This window comes from Pezoporus wallicus, unplaced genomic scaffold (assembly GCF_028554395.1).
Source record: "Pezoporus wallicus isolate ANWC-B61680 ecotype Strahan unplaced genomic scaffold, APGP_CSIRO_Pwel_v1 contig_593, whole genome shotgun sequence".
NCBI classification, from domain to species: domain Eukaryota; kingdom Metazoa; phylum Chordata; class Aves; order Psittaciformes; family Psittacidae; genus Pezoporus; species Pezoporus wallicus.
The window spans coordinates 4,006,550-4,029,428 of NW_026642342.1; the positions used below are offsets into that span (position 1 = coordinate 4,006,550).

Here is a 22,879-nt window from a genome sequence, read left to right on the forward strand (position 1 = left end):
CAGTTTAGTGAAGAAATATCCCCTCTTGCTTGTTTTGAATATGCTACCTGCTATTTACATTGGATACCCTCTGTTTCCACAGTGGGAAGGACAGCAAATAATTTTCTCTTTTCCAGGGTTTTTACAATCTCCCCTTATGGTGCCTCTTTCCAAAGCTGAAAACCTTTTTTATTGAGCTGTTCCTTATTGCTTCATACCTTTGAAAATCTCTTGTGCCCTTCTCTGCACCTTTCTCATTTTATTACATCCTTTTTAAAACAGGAGACCACAATTACATAATACAGAAGCACTGTGGCTTATGCAGTAGACTGCAATAGCATAATAAGACATAACACATAATAGCATAATGAATGTTTTGGGTGTAAAACAAGCCTCTGAAAATGCACTTTGCAAAAACCCTTGGGTGCTACATCCTCCACAGACGTCTACCAGAACAGATTACTGTTCTGAAGAATCTGGTCTGGATGATGACAAGATATGGAAGTAGATAAAACAGTAGTTTGATCCACAACTGCAATTCCTGTGATAAACAAGGCAAATGTGCTAATAGTTCTCAACTTTAAAAAAAAAAATCTGAGGGAAAAATCAATTAGAATACAACTCTAAAAAGGTAGAAGCTAAGTCTTTGTACCCACAACTGTTTTCCACAGAGTCACTCTTAAACACATCCAGTGTTAGGCAAACCACCCCATTTCTTCAGTGACCTTCTTATCTAAGGAATTTGAAGTGAAATATTGATATAATGCAGGAATCAGCAAGTTTTAGAATAAATTCTACCATTAGCAACATTAATTTACACAATCACCTTAATCAGGTGACTTCTGATGAAGCTGCAGTAGGTTTCCTTCCATAAGAAGGCTGACGAACAATAAAAGGTAAACCTGACATAAACTGTTTCAGCTGTACATCATCATAGGTCCTTGCTGTCTGAAAGGCTGCACTCACCCCAGCTGCTGAAATGAAACACACCATTGAAGACAACCCAAATTTCTTTGGGAGATACATCAAAATCACATAAACACTTACTTGCACTAGCATGGATTAACAGCTGTGATCATCTCAGCAGAGGCAAATGAGTGCATGCTCATGGAAATTCAAGTGTCCCCTCTATATACAGACAATCTGATGTCACAAATATGATTTGATGAATCATATTGTTGCTTTGCCTTACAGTAACATTTGAAGTATGCCAGTGAATGGTCCAAAACTGTATTTCAAAGGATTACAATCTGGCACCTCACAAAGTGAAACATAACAATGAGTGTGGTATCATAAGAAGGGTATTCATGAAAAGAAGAAAAACATTTAAAATCCTAGAGTACAAATCAGTATTTTATTACACAGCCTAAAACAATTGAATGGTGAATAAACCAAATATTATGAAAGCTGTCATTCTTGTCATGGCTAAAAAATATACTGCATGAGCAGTAACCTGTTACTAGTTTTGGCACTGATGCATACATAAAGGGAAACATAGCAACATAAGGTAGGGACATGAAAGCATTTGGCTGCAAGCTGTAGGCAAATATTTTTTAAACCTATTATACAAAAAAACACATACAAAAGCAATACAAACAGCTGCTAAAACAGACTTTCAGACTTCTGAACACGTGTCAGTTTACTGAATTGCCTAACAGAACATCACTGCCACTGGTGGTTTTTTAAGTAATATATTGAATGCAAACATTGGAGCCAAGATGCAAGAATGTCTAGGAAGCCTAGATTTTATGTCTGAATTTGTTTGGTATTATTTAATTCTATAGATTATTTGGCTAAATACAATGATATATAAATAAAATACAATATGATCCTGGATGAGTTCCTATCTTCTAAAATACACAAAAGCTTGGTGAGACAACAAAGCAGATGGAGATTAGAAAGAATAACAAAAATCAATATATATGCAATTAGTAACTGGGAATTTTTAAATACAGATCTTCCTCTGCCTCTCTGTGAAGATGGTTCTCAGCACAGGAGGAGCAATAAGAGCCATTTTCAGACAAGTAGACATGATAATACTGCAAGACTGATTCTTGCCTTTAAATCACATAAGCAGAATAGCAGCATGGAGTCCCTGTAGCAAAAGACAAACTTGTTTCATTTGTTGAAAGAAGATAATATAGTGTGAACAACTAGAGAGGAAAAATTTTTCAGCAGCAGAAGTTTTTTTAATAGACGAAAGTGAGGTCATGTTAAACAAGGGCAGGAGATTAAACAGGAAAACAGCCGGAACAGACCCTTGCAAGCAGTTTTGTGGCTATACTATGCAAGAAATATTTGTATTAAGATCCTGTTTACTTTTCTCAGAAACAAGCATTTTTCCATTTGTGGCAATATGATGCTACTTTTCAATATGTGAAAAATACCAGCAGTCAGCATACAGTGGGGATCTGAAATATACAGCCAAATGACTTAACTTATGCACAGCTCATTTATTTCTAAATGAAACCACAAGAGCAGCTTGGGTATTTTCTATACCAAGGATGGAAACTCACAAGTTTATGACTCACTGTTCCCCAGCTGATAAAGGCTGTGCCACATACAACTGACCAAACTGACTGATCCTCTGAACATGACTCACAGCTCTACCAAAACCTGTGTTGAGATCTGCTACCAGCCGTAGGCCACCCCACTGGAAGGCAAACCTGTATGTGTTTTTGGCAAACCCCCCACAGTTGCTCTGTCCAAGCCTTCCCACCTGCTTCAAAAGACTCCTCAGGGCAGCATGGGGCAGCAGTCTAACTCATGGACACAGAAGTTATCCACACATGTGCTGAAAGCCTGTTAAATGTATACACTGCCAATAATAAGCAATGCAAACTAAAGTTTGCAGAAGGCTGTTCTCTGTAATCCACAGAGAAAATTACTCTGTAAACATGGCAGGGTAACTAACAAACTGTCCACCATCTATGTTATTTTTTACTATGTCTACCCTAGGCACTTAGAACAGCAAAACCAGAGTCAAGAGTTGATTTCTCTATGTGGAATTTATTACGTAAAAATAAAGCAAAATCATCAGTTGGATATCAGGGGTAGAATCTATCAGTCTACGTAAGCAATAAATGCTAAATGTAACAATAGACTATTTTACTTCATTTTTTTACATCACTAGATCTGAGCAACAGGAAATAGTTTCATCCTCAACAGAATTTTAACTTTCAAAACCTTCGAGATAAGTTCAAAGCACATTTTTGGGAAGAGATCAATTAGCACGACTGCTACTGAAAGTAGACTGAAAATGACTGTAATATCATGAGAGAGCTAGAGCAGAAAATCAGTCTTAAATCCTCCAGTTCAAATGAAATTCCCCTTTTAACACCAGTAGGCCTTCCCACTGGAGAGCTTTTCTGATTATTTTTTTCTGGACAGCTGCAGAGAACTACTAAAAAGCAAGTTGTCTTATCTCCATTTCTGTCAAAGCAAGCCAAGTTACTGCCCAGCCTGTCTGCTAAACGTGGTAATTTCTTGAATGCAATAAAGGACATAGAAGAACATGCATAAGAAATTCCAAGGACTTCCTAACAACTGCGTGGAAATCACTTCTCCATTTTGTTGACCATTACTGTTTTGTAAACTTGAAGTTTGACGATTAAAAAAAAATCATACCCATTTCAAAGCCAGCTGGGGGGCAAGGGGGAGGAAAAGGAAACATCTGCCATTCATTTATCTGCTGCTTTTCATTCTTGGAAGAGTTCTATCTCCAAAGAAGGTTTTAGTCACCCTAAGGCAGCCACCAGTGCACTATCATTAATACTAAGGGAGTAGACACAACTGAAATAATTTTTCAAACGTTGACAGAAAAGCCCATGAAGTATTTTGTCATTGCGTGCGCTTCCAGTGAATCTGTAGCTTCTCAAGATCCCTAAGTAGAGCACTGCAAAAACCGAAGCCAAAACTGCACATGTATTCGAGGGCTGAAATTAAAAGTATTGGAATAAATTCTTCACTATGAGGGTGATGAGGCACTGGAATAGTTTGCCCAGAAAAGTTGTGGATGCCTCATCCCTGGAAGTGCTCAAGGCCAGGCTGGATGCAGCTTTGAGCAACCTAGTCTAGTGAAAGGTGCCCCTGCCCATGGCAGCAGGGTTGGAACTAGGTGACCTTTAAGATCCCATCTAACCCAAACCATTCTATGATTCTATGATCTTTAGTTCACTTTGCCCTTGGGACATGAACAAACTTCCAATCTATAATATTTAAGGAAAAAAATGAACAAAAACCCTCAAGCATAGACTAGGGTACAACATCACTTTACAAAATGCTTAAGTCCTATCACAATGTCGTAGCCCACACCTACCATGTTTGTCTATAGAAAAGGGAATCCTACTGAAAATGAGTAAACTCCACAGAAGCAAGCATCTCAAAGTCAGTAAAACAGACCAAAGGTGTACATGATACAGGAGGAACAGAATCCCAATGACAGAAGGAAAACAGTACAGACACTCCCACCTTGCACAGAGACTTACAAGATTAAGCACATAGATAATTGTGCACATTGTCATGCATATAGAAACATGATAACAGTTGGAAAAGAATATGACTAAATTAAAGAGTACAACAATTTTTAAAGGAATTTCCCTAGTTAAAAATCACTCTCACAACTACAAGAAGTGAATAAAGTTGATGGAAGCAAAACAGGGTGGGACAGACTTTACAATGGAAAACTTTCATGATGGAAAGCACTGATGCAACTGGAAAACTAAGCAAAAGCCACCTCTTTCCCAGCAGTATATGTCAGTTCTGAATGGGTATGTGAGGAAAACAATTCTTAAGTTAGGAAGGATCTAATATTAAAATAAAAAATAAAATAAAATAAAATCACTGACCTGGATTAAGTTCTCATCAGTATGTCTTCATGAAACAAACAGAGCTGTTCTAGTATTTCAAATGATATCAAACAATAAAATCAGATGGCATAGTAGTATGAATATCACAGTAATTATTTTTCAAACACATGTTCTCAGTTAAACCAAGAATTGCATGACAAAATTTTAATTTAGTCCCATGAGAACTTTTATGAAAACAACTCTCAAATGGTATTATTGAACTGCTTCACTCTGACAAGGGAAGAAACTATGTGAAAAAAATCAAGACAAGAGGTACTTATTACAGGACAGTTACTGTCCATTTATGCCTTGACCCTACTAAGCTTCCACAGCACATCCAGAGACTTGAGTGCAATAACCAGGTGGGCATTACCTCCTTCTCTGCCTGCAACTCCTATACTAAGTTTATAAAGACTGTGTCCGTTCACAGACAGCAAGAATGCAAAACTGCAGAAACCTGAAGAAACAGATTGTAATCTGAATGAAATAAAAAGAGAATTTATAAGTAATCTGTGATAAAGTTATTCTTAAATTTCCATCTAACCTGATTTATAGCTGCCATTAGCTATCAAGGTAATCCCTCAGGGACACCGAGTTGCAAATGCTTTTATCTCACAATGCAGATACTTAGTTGTAGTGGTTATTTCACCTTGATTGTAAATAAACATCTCACTTTTAGCCTGCTAAGCAGTAATAAAATTATCATGCCTATTAGCCCGTGCAGAGTGAGTGGAGTTCACTGGGAAAAGAGAGAAAGAAACCATGGAGATTGATGCCCAGCACTAGGAAGCTGCATGATGAGCATGCTGCCTGGCAGGACTGGCTATTTCTGTCTTGTAAGCAACACAGATAATCAATCTGAAAAGAGGTTAAAAATAACTACTGATCTCATCCTCACCTGATCCCTCAGGATACAACCCCAGAATAATATTGTTCAAGCACAGCCACAGTGGCACAAACCGGCAGGTTGGTGGGAAGGGCAGGAATCAAGTGATGCTGCCTTTGAAAAGGACAACTTTCCAGCATCAGCAACTGATTCACCCTGCAGACTCCCAGCACCAGCTCTCGTCCTCACTGGTCCCCACTAGAGTGGTTTGCCCCATCATCTGCAGCAAGCAGCAAAACAATTTTGGGGACATGCTCCCATGTGTTGGAAACCCCTGACTGCCATGGAAAGGAGGTAGAAAATTTTTCAATAATGGGTAAAAAAAAAAAGCAATCACCAGTTACAAAAAGTAGTCACTGAAAAGCAGCTAAAAACCAGCCCAACATGCATTTGCTGTTCAAGCACTGCCTCGTCCCTTGAAACCCCTGTGTTTGCTGGCCCTAAAAGCCTAACTTCCACTTGAGTTTTCCTGTCTAGTGCTGTCACCTACGTTGGAAGCGGCTTCCGGAGGAGAGGCGCTCTCATCCATGTAGGAAACACATTTCAGAGGATCTGCAGAGGGATGAGGCCAACAGGAACAGTGAAGACAACAGGGCAGGGAAAACAGCTGAAAGGAAGAAAGAGCATCAGGAAAGAAGCAAAAGAGGAAACAGATGCACTGGAGAGAGAAGAAAATACCAGAGGGAGGCAGAAAGCAAATGGAAAAGGTGAAAGTAATAAAGTCTAGATTGAGAAGAGAGAGCACAAGCACAGAACAAACTGCAGGACTGAAATGAATCAAAATCAGGGAGAAGTAGAAACAAGAAAGAAAGTGGGGAGGAAGGGAGCCCAGACCTGTCAGAGCAATACCTCTTACTAACCACAGAGCAATCTGGGTTTCCAATAAATAAGATCACAGCACCTGAGTCAAGGTAGAAAAATGTGAGAAACAGAAAACAGAAAAGACGTCGTCACTCAAAGAGCTGACAGGAAAATGAGATAACCTACAGAAAACCTGAAATTTCAAGATCTGCTGCTCATTCAAATCACAATGAAAGGCATTTTAAGTTCATTAAACTTTAACGTGACTTTACTGAGACACAGGATTTTGAGGTCAAACACTAATGATATTCAGCACAAAACAGGAAAAGCTAAATACTACCGCATTTCTTTTCCAAACAGTTTAAAGAACATCTCCCACGAACGGCATTCATGCAAAACCTTTTGAAGACTAATTTTCCTGTATAACTGCTCCACCACATATTTTACAAATATTAGATAGAATCACTGTTCCTTACTGGAATGAAAAAGATACATCACTTAGGAGTCTTATTTCCAAATATAAATGGTTTAGAAAAATATATTTGTGGCCCTGCATGTTGAGCCACAAACTTTGAAATGCATTTTTGAGACTTAGAAAGCCATTCCCCCATGCCTGCCCTTACATAACATGGAAATGGACACAAATTCTGAGCCACGGAGACCAATTCCTTAATTAATATGACAACAACCATCAGGAGACCTACACAGAGAAGCCCCCTCAAAATGTCTAGTTCTGCCTCAAAAGAGTACATCTCAGCTTTTTTTCACTGCTAGTCAGAGTCCACATGAATTTACGGCCACAGTTATATTACTGGTGGAGGAAGGATCTACTCCTCAGGCCTGTACCTAGCAAGGTGTGCTAGGAGACAACACTACAAAACACACACCCCTCTTTCTCTCAGAAGTTTTTAATTAGCAGCTCTTTTCTTACTTTTTTCCATTGCTTATGGCAAATAACATTTCTTTATAGAAAGAAAAAAAAACTCAAAAAAATCAAACACACTCCTCCAGGAATACTTGTCATTGTAATTGGGGATCTCACAGTCAACTCCAAGGGGGTTTTTTATTATTATTATTTCATAATAGGTATTTTTAGCACTACAGAAATAACCCTATTACATTTATTACTGCTAGAGCTTTGTGCTCGTGAAATAAAGTGATGCGCCATGGGGTTTACAAGCTACAAAAACCTAAATTCTCAGAAAACAGAATGCAGATATTTTAAATTAAGCAGATTCCCCAGGGGTCCATGAATCTGAGCAATTATAGCTGGGAAGACACACAGTTTGAAATATGCTCCAGTCTGCTAGTCAGGAGCTTCTCGTGAACAGCAGTCTCCCTGTTTCATGGCTCATCCATTCCTACACCTGCAACCTCTCTCATCACCATGTCTGCATTAGTATGCAAATCACATGGGTCTCAGTCAACAAAGGCTTTCATCTTGGCTAATCAATTTACCAGGGTCTTCCATAGGAAGGGAAATCTATAGGACTGCAATACAACTATAGAGGCATTCCAATAGAATTACTGGAGTCATTTCCGTAATGCTTAATAAACTCTGCAACAGCACAGAAACAGTAGCTACAACCATTTTCTAAGGCACAGTTCATTTAACCAACAATATCACTTAAAGGCATCACTCAGAACAACAAATGTGGAGTTAAACCTGAGCTTTCACCAAGATTGCCATCTGTTCAGTATACTATACAGTGAAATCAGTGGCCTCTGCACTATCCACAGAGAAGATACATCACCATATTCAGTGCTGCCAGCCACAACTGCAACCTGAATGAACACAGACCCTGAATAACTTTCCCATGACTACTTGCAGTGATTCATATCTAGGCGCAGTGGTAGGCAAATTCACACTGCCTTCTTTGTGATGGATAAAAACGATCAGGGCATAACAAGGATTGGCAGAACTCAAAACAAAATGGCTCAGGTGGACCCCATTTAGGACTCCCAGAAAGTCTCAGGACATTTACACACCTATTAAAAGACCACTTAAGGTTTTAATACATTCTCTGCGATTCTTAAGTGTTCTGGGAATTCTCTAGAACTAACAACTGTAAGAGGACACACTCGCATCCCAAATGAGCCCTCCGGATAAGGCCCAAAAACTATTACTTCATACCAAACATCCCAAAACCTAAGCAAGATCCACAAAATAAAGTAAGTTTTGGGGAACCAAAACTCAGCAGGAATATTCAGCAATATTTAAAAATAAGCAATTGCAAATTTAGAGAAGTGTCTGATACAACATGAAATCCTGCGTCACTTTGTGCACTCACATGGAGGGTAAACCACTAAGAGAAAGTAAAATGTTTCCTCACACAACTTGGTGCAATTTAGCAAAACTGTTCTGAAATGTGAAACTTGAGCTGCAAAGTAACATGAAGAGGCTTTCAAAATATCTGCCTAAATATAAGTTGGGTTTTTAAAGCTTAGTAGAAATCTCTTTCCAACCAACCAGACATGAACCGACCATAAGCCCAAAGACAGCAGCTTGCAAGGGCACTCCGGGGAGTTTCAGTCTTTCTATTTTGAGAGTAAAAGAAGCTACAGGCAATAGCAATAGTTTGAACATTCTCTCTGGTGTTTCAGACTTTCTACCTATTCTCCAGGTAAAAAAGAAATTAAAAGCTTGATCTAAATCGTGCAGAAATCAGTAGGAATAATGAGTGTCTACCCTAGGCCAGGGTAAGTAGGACCACCTCTCCTTCCAGAGACACCTAAAATCTGAAGGGTACACTAATGCAGTGAAGGTGTGGTTTTCCATCTTCCTTTAACCATGTCTGCACTGATATGAGACATATTTATGCATTAAGCCTGAGGAATTCAGAGGGGAAAATCACATAGCCCTCACGGCCTTTCATCAGCTGACATAAGGCATCACTGCTACATGAGGTAGCAGTTAGTAGGAATTTGAAGTTAATCACTGGAGCATAACTTAAATCTTGACTGCTAACATGCAAGCAGAACACAAGGAATTACATAGGCTATAGTAACACTGTCATTATTATACGATGAATTTAGAGTGCAGGAGGACAATATAATGCATTAATTTTTTTAGTCTATACAACAGTGAAGTGAGGCTGCTTTGACCATCAAAATTTTCAAGGGTCAAGCTCTAATCCTTCTGTTTTAGTTGATTATAAGGCTTGTTTCCATGTAGAAACAATGTGAATATAGGAACAAGCAATGGTACAAAGTAACTTAAATATGGATTATACAGCACATACCCTTGTGTAACTCAGAAATAAATGGGTAAATTTGATTGTCTAGAGGATTAAAGGGCATATCTAAGGATTTGGGAAATAATATTGTCCTCCTAAGCTTTAAGTTAAAAATACACTTTAAAAATATTTTGGTTTTGAGGTTTTTTTTGGGTTGTTTGGTTATTTGTTTTTCTTTCAGAAGACATTTGATCATAGCAGCAATGGCAAATATATATTTTGTTTGTTTCTGTAAGGCAATCACACCACATTCTCAATCACTTAAAATAACTTTCAAGCGATTTTTAGAGAGCTAAAACTAGTGAAAAATAGGTAATAACACATTAACTGAATCCCTACTAATCAATTATGAAATAAAATTCTTATTGAAAGTAAAGGCAACTTACAGACCCAAGATATTTTGGATTGTAATACAAGACAGATGAACTTAGTTTTCTCAGTTACATTAGCTCATACCTGTAGGTCTGCAAGAGCGTTTTAAATGAGCAGCTTTAATACAAATTGCTACAATACCACTATATTACACAATTTGTGACTAAGGTTTCATGTTCTGTATATACAAAGAATCAAATATCCTGTTAATACTCCTTCAGTTTCACCAAGACATTCACTGTTGTCATTTAATACAGGATGAAAGAAAGGGTCATTGACTGACATCTTTCTAAAAGATGCATCACACTTGACAGTGTTCAACTGGAGCCAGAAGCATTCACTGAGCTCTGAGGGGACATCTTACTCCTAAATATAAAAGTTCAAAATGTTACTATAAAGATGGCATTTCAGATATTTTATATATGGCAGCTCTTAGCAAACAGCTGGTATTTCACAACATCGGAAGTCTTAAACTTGGCTTATCAAAGTAAGATAAGAGGAAAGAACAAGGTCACTCCACATGCTACTGAGTAAACTGGAAAGTGCAGGAAAAACATTAATAGCCCATTTGACAAAGGACACATAAACTATTAAATAGTTTTTGAAATACTGAAATAACACTAGGTAGTAAAAGATATTGCTACAAGAATAATACGGAAGTACTGCAACACTGTTTTGAAGCAACAGAAGGAATAAAATCAAAGGGGTTTGATTGTGGTTTTCATTTGTTTTTAGAGAACTACAGATGCAATTTTAGTACAGGAGGAACAAGTTAAAAACCCGACACGTCTACAACAAGCAAAACTTACAATAAATAAAACTGTCAGGGTCCTAACAAAACAATACATCTTCCTTTGTGCTCAGAGATACGCACACAACACAGCACAGAAGCCATAACTTCCCTACCTGCAATAGGCAGTGACACATTTTTGTCTGGAGGTGAGCTCCCCTCTCCCTCCAGAAAGTGCATAGAAGGGAGCACACTTGATACCTTTGCAGGCACTCATCCTATTCCCATATGGGCCATCTGCTTGTCAGGGAGCCAACATCACATCAGCAGAAAACAGCCTTTCCCCCACCTCTGTTTTACCAGTATCAAACTGTGTTCCAAAAGTCCTCCCTGCCCATCACCAGTTAGTCCTCCTCCCCAGCACCCACACCAGTGAAGCCCTGGCTCAGCTATGCCAGGTCTCCACTGGCATAGCCACAATGGATGCATGCTCCCTGTGGGCTCCTCCTCATCACCCCTTGCTCACCAGCAGCTGCCTTGTTTCTCGCCTTGCTTCTCACCTTGCATCCCTTTCCTTCCTCACCCTCTGTATTTCCTTCTTTACACCTATGATTTAGTCTTCACACCTACACTTAATTCTTTTGACCTTCAAAGGAGAGGAGGAAAAGGATGTAGGCGAGAAATCCAAGATCCTCTATCTCACAAATTGTAGCAACGTATTGTACTAACCCATCTGGATGTGCTGCAGCCTGGTAAATAACCTCCTGGACCTCACAGTCGTAAGAGAGTGTGTTATAACAGAGACAAGCATGCCACCATTAAATGGTAACACCATTACCATTGAGGAATAACAGCATATCCAACACTCGGTTTCTGTACTTATCTTGGGATAAATCTTACATGATTTTTCCTGTCCTCTCTCAAAATCCTTAAGCGGCTTGCTTGCTGACACCTCCTTTAGTCCAGCTTCCCAATTTTTCCTGAACATTCTCTCTAGTTCATATTTGTTTCTTTTGATTGCTTTGTCCCACTTGTTAGATATTATTCTTCTTTATTTTTCTCTCTCTGCTTGAGCCCTTTTGATTTATTAGCTTCTTTTCATAATCAGTCCTCCAAATTATCACTATCACAGGTCTCCCACCTTTGTCAGACTAGGCTCAGAAAATAACAGCTTCTCCCATGTGACACAGCAGCATGCCATACATAGACATTCACTTAAATTATCCACTGCTGGCACACACTATAGCCTCTGTGAGAGACCAGTACTAATACTTTTTCCTGTAAATGCATTAGAAGGCGTCCACCACACTAAAATCTTGCGCAGGAGGGGACATTTGAGACAATTCTCTGTGAGATGCATGTACTGTATTTAATACCTGTATGATAAACATAGCACATAAAACAAGATTTAAAATACAACTGCACTTTTCCCTCCCCACAACCCAACCAAAAAGAACCAGTCTGAATCAATAACAAAAAATAAATTTAAAAAAAAAAAAAAAATCACTACATCAGCTTTCAAGTACTATTTTCTCCACCTTCTTAAGGTAAGAAAATAACCTAGAAAAACTGGGTCACTACTTTTTTGTCAGCTGCTTTTCTCAGCACAAAACATAGAGGTCATATAAAGGGTTTTCTTTGAATAAATATTTGTTCAAAATATTTTACAAGTCCAACATGTATAAGATACACATACGTATACATAACATACCTGGATATATTTTTTACTTATAGTGCATCTTATGGCCAATACAATTTTCATTTAGATGAATCATGGATATCAAGTTAAATGTGGTAAAGACCTTTAGTGTACCAAAGGACCAAGAAGTAAGCAAAGAGACTGAAAAAAAAAAAAAATCTGAAAAAAAAAACGTTTTTTAAAGAATTACATTGATTACTCACAGTTTTAAATAATTAAAAAAATGGGGTATTTTGAACACATCTTTCTACACAAGCATAAAAATTGAGCCAGTTCCCGCCAGTTCCCAAAGACTTGGTTCAAACCCCAAAAGTATGGCAGTTTCAGAAAAACTATTAATGTAAATGTATCTTTGTAGTACTTCCGTAACTCAATAACCTAGCACCTAACATAACAAGCAAACACAGAATAAGAGCTATTTTGCACACCAGTTCCCTCAAATACCTCTCTGCCCAAGGAAAACAGATTATTACTGATATCCCATGGCTCCTGGGAAGTGCCACCACTCCAAATCCCTTTTATTTTCTCATTCAGCTCACCTGGTGCCAGGCCCAAAGCACATTCTCATGCATAGAGGTCAGCACATCCACTCACATCTTGCTTTTTCTCTTTTAGATAACGTGCAGAGTCAAAAGCCAATTCCCATTTCCACATTTGGAGAGCTACGTGGCGCACAAAGTTGGATTCCCTGGCATTTGGCATGCTCTCCTAGGCTAAAATTTGGAAGGGAAGAAAAAAAGAGGCAAAATCAAGCAGCGTGGCTGTAGGGAGGCAGGCATGGGGGAAAGCATAGCGAGTGTATCCGCCTGAAGGAAACTTGCAGAGTTGGGATGCACACTCACTGATTTAGGGGCAGGAGATCATGGTTATCAACTGTGAGAGTGTGGAAGCTCCAAGTCAAAGGCAGGATCAAAGCAAAATCAGAGGTATGTCCCTCTATACACCCACATCCTGAGGCTACCCAATACCACTGTAAACAAGAAAAATAAAGTCCTGCTCAAAAGCTCAGTTGCCACAGCAAGATATAACATGGATGACAAAGATAATGAACTTCCTTTGGACTACTTGGTCACCACCGAAAAAAGTAACTCCCTAAAATTAGAACACATTTGGACTTTTAATACAAAGTGAGAGATATTTATTTTTATTAGAATAATAGGAAATAGTTATTTTTAATATTTAATCTATGTCAACATCCCTTTCAGTAAACTCCCATGCCAGTATTGCATTAAATGTACTTCTGTTTAGCAATCTGTCATAAGTTAACTAAATGCCTTGCAAAAAACATTTCAAAACTAGTTTGCAAAGTATTAAAGATGAAAGATAAGCATTAAACAGATGACATCATCTGCAAATCTATCATAATCTGTTGGTTTAAATTTTATATTTCTGGTGATAAATTATTAAAGTTCTTGTATGATTATGATTAAACACTAGGATTAGTAGTGTCTGTTATGGGTCACTTTTATTTGTATTATTTTCATCAGCCTACATCAGCCAAGAGGCAGCATCTCAGATAAACGAATTGCCACAGTGAAGAGCTCCTAGGGAAGACTTAGATGCTGAGCTGCAATACTCCATCATCCATCTCTGTCACCAGGCACTGACGCCACACTTCAGGGGAAACCCGGCAACACACTAGCATGCCAGTCACATCTCTGTGATTCACTTAGCACACTCCATCTTCCAGCAACATTCCCAGTTGCTGCAAAGTTTAATATTTTTTCACATGGTGGCTGCCGTAAGACAGCTTTCACAACACCAGCTCTCAAGTCTGTCTCAATCAGGCAGACTCCTCTGTAGTTAAAGAGCCAAAAGACATTAGAGTTTAGCCTTCATCCAAATTTTCTTTTCTGATGGCACATGTGCTGCTTCAAAACAACAAGAGAAGTTGCTAGCTCAAGGGATTTCAAACAGCAAAGTGATTTGTGGCCTTGATACAAGACCTCTTAATAAAGCCAAGAGTCTGGTGTTCTGATCAGTCACTGAGAAGAAAAGCTTAGACATAAACGTCCCTGAAGCCAAAAGTTTCCAATCTCATACAAAGTCCATGTGTCATTTTTCACATGGGACTTCGCACTGAGACACACAAGCTTCTTGGACAGGAGCTAGGAAGCATTCAGCTGGCAACCCAGAGGTGGAACACTCATTGGCAAAGCAAGAACACTGCTTGTTCTTTATATACGCAAGGTTTATACCTTCACATCCAAGGCGTACTTTCTGGAAAGCGTAACTGACTGAATCAGCTTCTGTTCTTCAAAGGACAACTTCCACTAACCAAATATAAATATTTTCATAAAAGTAAGAAACACAGACAAAACCAGCTAGCATTCAAATAAATCTCTAAAGCCAAGGTTTTGTAATCTAAAACCACAGAGGCATTTCTCTTACACAGCCATTGTTAACTCCAAAGATGTAGGGAGGCCAAATCCACAGGTTTCAAATGCGTGAAACAGCCTACCCACGACAACAGCTGTGACACAAGGTGCATGGCTGGTGGTGGGACAAAGGCATTCAGTTCCCCATGCTAGCCAGCCCATAAAAGAGAACATATCCGCTGCCATTTGGTAAAGCACGTGTTTGTGTTGCAATGCTGAGCATCACCAGTCTCAATTTCTATTCCTGCCCCACAAGCCAGCAGTTGGGTGCTTAAAAGCAAAGCAACAGTGCTCCCAATTCAACTGAATGAGGTTCCACCAAAAAGCAGCGTCTGAAGCAGTAGCACCAGTCATAGTCCCTCTACACTTCTGAGGCAGCTTATAAGGGGCTACACCAAGGTCTACTGAGAAAAGCTGATGAACATCACTAACATCTGATCTGCCACACTGATTCTGAAAAAAGTATGCAATGAAATGGAAGAGACTTGAATCTTTTCTGTCAGAGGCCTGACATCTATTTCCAGGTCTGCCTGAGGCATCATGTCTCATACTCCTGTTCTTTGGCACTGCTGCATTTATAACTAGTCCCCAAGACACTAAAACTTGGTTCTGACAAAAGCCTGACAGTAAGAGACAAGGCTAAAATCATACAAGACCCATTCATGAAGCCCTCATCCATCCTTCTCATTCTCTGTGTTTATTGCTCAAAAATTGTGTGTGATATGAATCCTCCAAGCCATTCTAAGGTTTTGCAGTGGAAAACACCATCAGGGAGACCAGGAAGCTTTTCAGTAAACCCTACAGAGCCTCACTAAGATAGCCAAATCTTGATCGCATAGAAAGCAAACCTAACATTCCTTGTAAAGCTGCATAGAGTTATCTATCACCAGTTTTGATCCACCAAAAGTTCCCCCTAATTCAAAGGTGAAATCGCTGTAAGGCAGAAATGTACTATTGGAGAGAGTGAGCTGCAGCACCATGGGGTGCAGGTTCCTCACTCACAATGCAGACACACAGACAAGGAGGCAACTATCACAGCTGTGAAACAATTCCAGTAGCTACATTATACATATAAAAAGCTCAAGTTCAAAATATTCATTATAAATCATCCAAAATGTACCACTATAATCCATAGCTCAAATGCCCTTGGAGAAATAAATATTCACCTAAATTCCTAATCCTGTTCTAAGAAAGAAGACAGCAGTGCATTTTGATACTTATTTTTAGGAAACAGGAGGAGACCACTATGGTTTCAATTCATCAAAAATAAAAGTAATATTGGTCCAAGCAAGCAACATCACTCATCTTTAACTGAAGTTGATTCAGTGAGTTAGCTACCCAGAAAGTAGTGTAATATCATGAGAGAATTTGCTTCCATACTCTTTATCCCTTCTAAGCAAGGCAAGAAACCACTTCCAACAGTTCACATGCAAAATATTTATCATTCTGCAAGCTAAGGTGAAAAAGGGTCAGCTTGGAAGCAGCCAATCTAACTGGAATGAACCAACCAGGGCTCTGGTACAGATTAGCAAGTCCTGAAACTCTCACAGAGTTTGTACAGTGCAACAAGAGAACTTGTCTGGATCGATTCCATTTGGAGGAGTCCACCCTCTGTGTCTCTCCATTGCTCAGATAAAGCATTGCCTCTGCGTATGCAGTTCAAGCAGGCATTTGAGTTCTCAAGTACATGGAAACAGCCTTTATACCATTCACCATTCACACCCAGCTCATCTAAGGTCTGGGAGTTTGTATTCTGACCAGCTGAAATACACCCAATAGGTTTTTCCCTTTTTGCACTGTGGGCTTATGGAAAACATCCTCTTGGTAGTAAAACATAGCTGCTAAAAAAAGGAATTAAAACCATAGAAAATAACCGGCTTTGTGAGTAAATGTGCACAAAGAATGTTCCTCCCAAAAGTGTAATTCACTACCATTGCTTTTTGCCAATGTCCTAAACAAGAACAGCAGTTTTTATTCCTCCAGAGCTAAAACAGAATCATAACACTGATGTGTCACAATGCGTCCATTTCTCAATGATTTCAAACACACAAAAGACTCGGAAGTTAAGCTTCCTTTCAGACGGCATCTGCTTGGGTGCTACTGTCTCTGCGGAGGCATAGGTGCATGTGAAGCAATGACAGGAAGTCGCGTATCTAGAGAACCTCTTCTCATTGAATTAATATAATCTTATCTCAATATCTATAACTACCTTTATAAGGCACAGTAGCAAAACATCAGTCCCCACTAAAAAAAAAAAAGGCACTTAAAAGGGGATGAGTTTGGAAAACATTGCTTTATGATTTAACCAAAATACTAATTTACAAAACTACATATCAAAGGGTCTTCAGAAAAAAGAAATGTCACTCTAACACAGGCAACCAGCTGTCAAGAACACTCTAACACAGGCAACCAGCTGTCAAGAACACGATTTCTCATCAATGATCACTCGTTAACGGTCAACTTCACAGGTACCAAAAAGATGCAGAGGTCTCTGGTGAGCGCTGCCTCCCCTTCTCCCGCCCAGGTCCCCGCAGCGCGGTCAGGGCAGGCCCCTTTGCCCCGGCCACGCCACCCACCCTCCGGCGCCAGCACCACCGCCCCGCTCCCCCGCTCCCGTGTCCTCCCTTCCCAAGCTCCCAGGTATATCCAGAACAGCTAGAAGCAAGAGATCACTTTCTATTGTAAGGTGTTCATATTGATTAACATACATAGGCACGTTATATGGCTGACGCCAGGACTACCGCAGGGAACTTCCCAGCGCAGCCACCCCGATGGGACCTGCCCGCGTGGTTTCCGACTGGTGGGGGGGGGAACGGGAGGGCTCCCCCAAAAACCGCCCCCGCTGCAGGAAACAGTCCCTTACGGGGGATTCGGGGGGAGCCGCCGGCCCGGAGCGTAGGTCGCACACTGTCCCACCACCCGGGACGCGCCGAGCCGGCGGGCAGGGCGCACTGCACCGCGCAGGGAAGGGAGAGGAAGAAAAAAGGAGCCCCAGATTAGACTCGCCTCAGCGGCAGGAGCTGCGCCGGACGCAGAGGCTCCGGGCTGCAGCTGCAGGCGCGTCCGACCTCCCCTGCCCCGCGGTTCCCCCCGAGCCGGCAGAAGCCGCAAGACAAAGCACGCGGAGACCCGCGGTCGCACCTGGGACATCTGCGGGCGCAGGTTGATCTCCTTGAGGTTGATGGAGTGGCTGCGCAGGTTATTGAGGAGCTGGCAGAGCAGGACGCCGTCGCGCAGCGCCTGCGCCAGGTCGAAGACCTGGGCCGTATCCCAGGTGACCCGGTGGTTGGGCGGCAGCACCTTGCAGCTGATCAGCCACTGTCCGCACTGCTTCCACGGCTCCATCCCTGCGGCCGCGGCGGCCCCTGCTGCTCCCTGCCGCCGCCGCTGCCGCCGCCGCCGCCGCCTCGGCCGGCCTCGCCCGCCCCGCGTCCGCCCCGCTCCTCCCCGGGAGGCGGGCCAGGCCCATCTCGCCCTCCCCCCGCGTGTGCGGGGGCAACCTGTCCGGCGGCTCCTTGGGCACCCTCAGGCGGCCTCGCTTGAAGGGCGAGAGCAGATGCAGCCCCGACGAGCAGCTCTGGAGGGCAGATAGTGAAGGTGCTCTTTTGCTTGCTCTCTGATACTGCAAAACCGGAGCACCTGTGGCAGACAAGATGCAGCTGTAACGGGTGAGTCTATAGAAGGGCATAATGTTATTAATTAACATTTTCAGTCTTTTATCCATTCGCTAAGAAAACAGGCAAGTGCTCAGGAGAGGTCAAAGCAGCCAGCTGTTGGGTGTTCTGAAAGATACTCTCAGCTTTTACTAGAAATTATAGAGAATGCATCATGTCATTGCGTTGTTCACCCCTCAGTCCACCCCTGAAGTATTTTGCACTGACTTGAATTTTATTTGCACTTTAAATAGTGTTTAAAAAAAAAAAATCAATAGCTTTCAATGTGCATTCAGGTAACTTCAAACAAAAATATAAGAGTGATGTTACCAAAGGCAGCATACTCAAAAAATAGACTATACAAAAGTTCACTGTATCTTCTGTACCTCAGAAACTTATTTCCCTTGGATTTCTGAAGTTCAGTGGGGAGAAACTCACTTTCTCAAAAAACAAAAAAGTAAACACCACCACCAAAAATACCAAAACTGGTTCTGTCCTCTATTAAAACTTTTTTCTTTTTTTAAACCAGAGAAGACTTTTAAAGTACTATTAATGTATAATTTACAAAGGGAAAAAAAAAACACAGCTCAGGGTGAGAAAGCTTTCTAGCAGCAAAACACTAACATGATTATTGCAGATAGGCCAGAACTATCCCTGGTTTTCACATCTCTGTTAAAAGCCTGACACTTACTGCTTTCTGAGCTCCAAATAATCCCACAAATGCTTTTAGTAATTTCTGAAAGAATTACTATAGAAGTTCTGGGAATTTATTTCAGAAACTGAGGCCTAGCCAGTGATTTGAAGGTTTTGCTAAGCTTAAAATGCTGCTTCACTCTCTTTTTAAACAGGTGATACAGCAGCTATTCCAGGCATTTTCCTGAAGAGACACTGGTATGAATTTGGGATTGTGAATGCAGAACATGCCACAGGCCAGCTCACAGCTTCGAATTGTACTCACCCAAAAAGAAAAACATGGCCCTCAGAAAATAAGTAGGCTTCAGCTCCATCATCTGTAGCACCTGTGCCACCACCCGGCAGACAATGGGATGGGAGAGGTGCGACTTATCACCTAATTAAAAGGGTTGCTCAAGGTCCCCTGCGAATAGCACTTGGTTCCATTTGTAAAGATGCACGAAGCTGCGAGCACCTGGATTGCTTTTCAGACCTCTGCCTAAGTTATCTGTTCTCACAAAATAAAGAGGATTCCAGCTTTGACCCAGCACAGGTGGAGACCACAAAGCTGCTCCCAGCCTGTCAAAGCAGAAGCACTTTTTAACTTAATACAAACTCCAATCAGCAGTAAATGGTTTTGCATGACTAAAAAGAGGGATTGATTGGCAGCACAACTGAGCTTAAACTCTTCAGAATAATTCACCTGGGAGAGCCCAACTTCAGGGTGAATTGCCTCGGCAACGCTTCCTTTCCTGCACTCAGCAGGTCCCTCCTGCCCCAGGCAGCTCCCATTTCTCAGGAGAGATGTGAATTCTCTATTCAACCACCTCAGCCCAAACTGTCACCAGTACAGGTACATCTGCCTTCTCAGGGCAACACTTGGATCGTTTTATGTGTGAGCAGCTGGAGGAGAGGTAAGACTGCAACATAAACATACTGTCAAAATATTGGACTGCCAGGCAGAATTGGAGATAATTTCATTCCTCATCTAAATCAAAAGGGAATTAACAGCCTGCCCTGTAATCATTTGGATCATCATCCATCAAAATTAACACCAGAGCAGTTTGATCAGGAGTACAATAAAACAGTCTTGTAGAAACATACTTTTATCTGTGACAACTTAAAGTAATAACTAAGAATTCGGTTGCACCCATAAGCCATCCACTCTCAGACTGACAACAGCCATAACACTGAAGCAAATGCAGAAGGCAGAAAAAAATAGATAAAAGAAACAGAAAAGCATCTGCACTACATTATCCACATCCCCGCTTCAACTGCCTCCAGCCAGGATCAGTGAATGGTACACCACCCTGAAAGCAGCATACGCTGTCAGGATGCCTTTGCAGAGATACAGAAAAACAAGCATTGTTCCAATTCACAAATAGCAATAAAAAAGAACTTCAGGCTAGTTGCTCAAATGGATCTAATATTTTTTTATGGTTTAATAGGAGCAATCAAACACTCCTTAATCCAAACTTTATATCCAAAGAATGTGTATGCTTTATGGTGGTGGTTAGAATTCTAAGTATCTGAAAAAAACTGCAATGTAGTTCATAAAACTTTTTGTAATTGCTTATGAAAGTTATAGGCTGTTCTACTGCAACATAAGAACTAAATTTTATTCAGAATACATGGGTTTGTTTCTCTGCTGTATCTCATGTAATCAACTAAGTGACATTCCTCCAAAAGGAAGGGAATCCACATAAATTCCAGAAAATTAACTATGAAAAGTTACATGGTCAAGAGAAAAGACAAATGGATTCATAGCTGAAATTCATGGTCAGGACAACCTTGATAAAGCAAAAGGCTGATTACTGCTGGGGTTGAAGACTGTCTACACACTCCCTCTCCTCCTCTCTTGCCATACTTTTCGCAACCTTCAGCTTCCTACTTTGTCCACAGTCATTTATTGGAAGGAAATTAAGGGAACATTTCCCCTAATACTAATTTGGTTTGAGCTCTTTTACAAGGACTTCCTTTTTGCTGTTAATAAATACAAAACCCAGAAAACCCTATAGCTCAAATATCAAGTAGTTGAAGTGAACCAGTTGCTGAAAGACATACTGGAAGTTTGACCTATTTTCATTCTCCTTATAGCCCAAAAATTGCTTACAGATCATTCTGGTTGCAGGATCCTCTGGATTCAAATAGGGGGCTGCATTAAAAGTCAATTCAGTCTGTCTCCCTCAGTTTCAATAGCACAGACTGACATTCATGAACCTGGCAGACAGATCTCAGTTTAAATTGCTCAAAAGGTTCAGTGTATATGACATGCTCTTTTTTTCCTAATGCATAATTGAGCCATTCACTGAAACAGTTTTATCTTCAGAATTTTTAATAAAGAGACCGGTAACATTTCAGACATACCTTCCCACTTCCAAAATAGTGCAAAGCACCAGCATAAATACAAAAAATGTAATCTCTATTAAAAGAACAGCAAGCCTGAAGGGGAAGTGTTCACCAAAAGGCACCCAAAAATAGCTTCTGCATGGTTTTTCTCTCCTTTCAGGAGACAACTGTCTCCTTATTAGAGACATCATCATAAATTTCTTCACTTCTGCTCTGTGCTGCATCTCTGAAGGTGACAACTTTCCAATCATTTTCTTGTTGCTTTATTTCAAGCAAGAAACTAGATTACTTTTATAAGGACACATACGGAACCTTTCTGAAACAATTATTTCCCCACTGTCACACTTGCTGGGTTTAAATTATTTACATTGCTCAGGTTGGAGAAAAAAATAAGTAAATAGATTTTTACAATTAATAAAACCATAAATGTACACACATTTCCTCTTTTTCAATTAGTCTTCCACAGCACTTGCCCATGTAGCCTAGGCAAAGATCCCATTTGTACTAAGTGCCAAACAAAGTTAACAAAATGGTAGATCTCTTCCCAAAGAGCATCCTACCTCACTTCCTTTTCCTACTTCTTCCCTTAATCACCAGTGTGTTCATCAGTTCTTAAGAGGTGCTTAAAGTTTTCCTGCCTCCTGACAATTGGCGCTTGCAGGCATTTTTGGATGCAACAGGGAGAAAGCAGTGCAAACCCAAGTGAAGAGCTGCCCTCATTTGCAGACACTAAAGGCCCATGCTTTGGCGAAGCCAGTACTGAGCTCGTGCTCAGCATGTCTCAATTAGACCTACTTAATTATACCAGTAAGAAAATTCAGTTACACATGGTCTGCAAGTGAGTGGGAACATGCAGTCTTGTGTCTCGGCCATTTATATCTTCTTCCCGTTTGGAAAAGCATTGGGCTATCATGGCTCCTGGCCAGAAGCCTCCCTCGAACCACTCTCTTTTCAGTTGGATGGGAATAATAGGGAGGTGGCCAGAATCCAGCATTTCTTAAGTAGCCTTTTTATCTTGCAGTAAAAGTAAATAAGGCTAAGATTGCTGACCAGAATTCTTCAGTAATTGCTGTCTGCTGCTGAAAATTAGTATCAACATAGATCAAGATCTTTCAGATATATCTGGGTGTACCCTATAGGTATAGGTTCTACTTTCAGACTTGTTTTGGGAACTTTATAGCAGAAAGTGAAAAAGCAATGCTACTTTTAATTGATTGATTATTAATTATTTATTAGTGTTACCGTGAAAGGTTTTATACTACAAATCAGATACTTTT

At 40.5% G+C, this 22,879-nt stretch overlaps 1 protein-coding gene across 3 annotated transcripts in view; it reads right to left on the bottom strand.

Moving 5' to 3' along the window:
- Window positions 1-18,283, bottom strand: part of VAV3 (vav guanine nucleotide exchange factor 3) — a 157,456-nt gene extending 139,173 nt beyond the window's left edge. For all 3 annotated transcript variants that reach the window (XM_057429111.1, XM_057429112.1, XM_057429110.1), the window contains exon 1: window positions 18,070-18,283. In XM_057429111.1, coding sequence (XP_057285094.1) covers window positions 18,070-18,273 — 204 coding nt within the window. In that variant the 5' untranslated portion in view covers window positions 18,274-18,283. The remainder of the gene's footprint in view (window positions 1-18,069) is intronic.
- Between the last annotated feature and the right edge of the window lie 4,596 nt (window positions 18,284-22,879).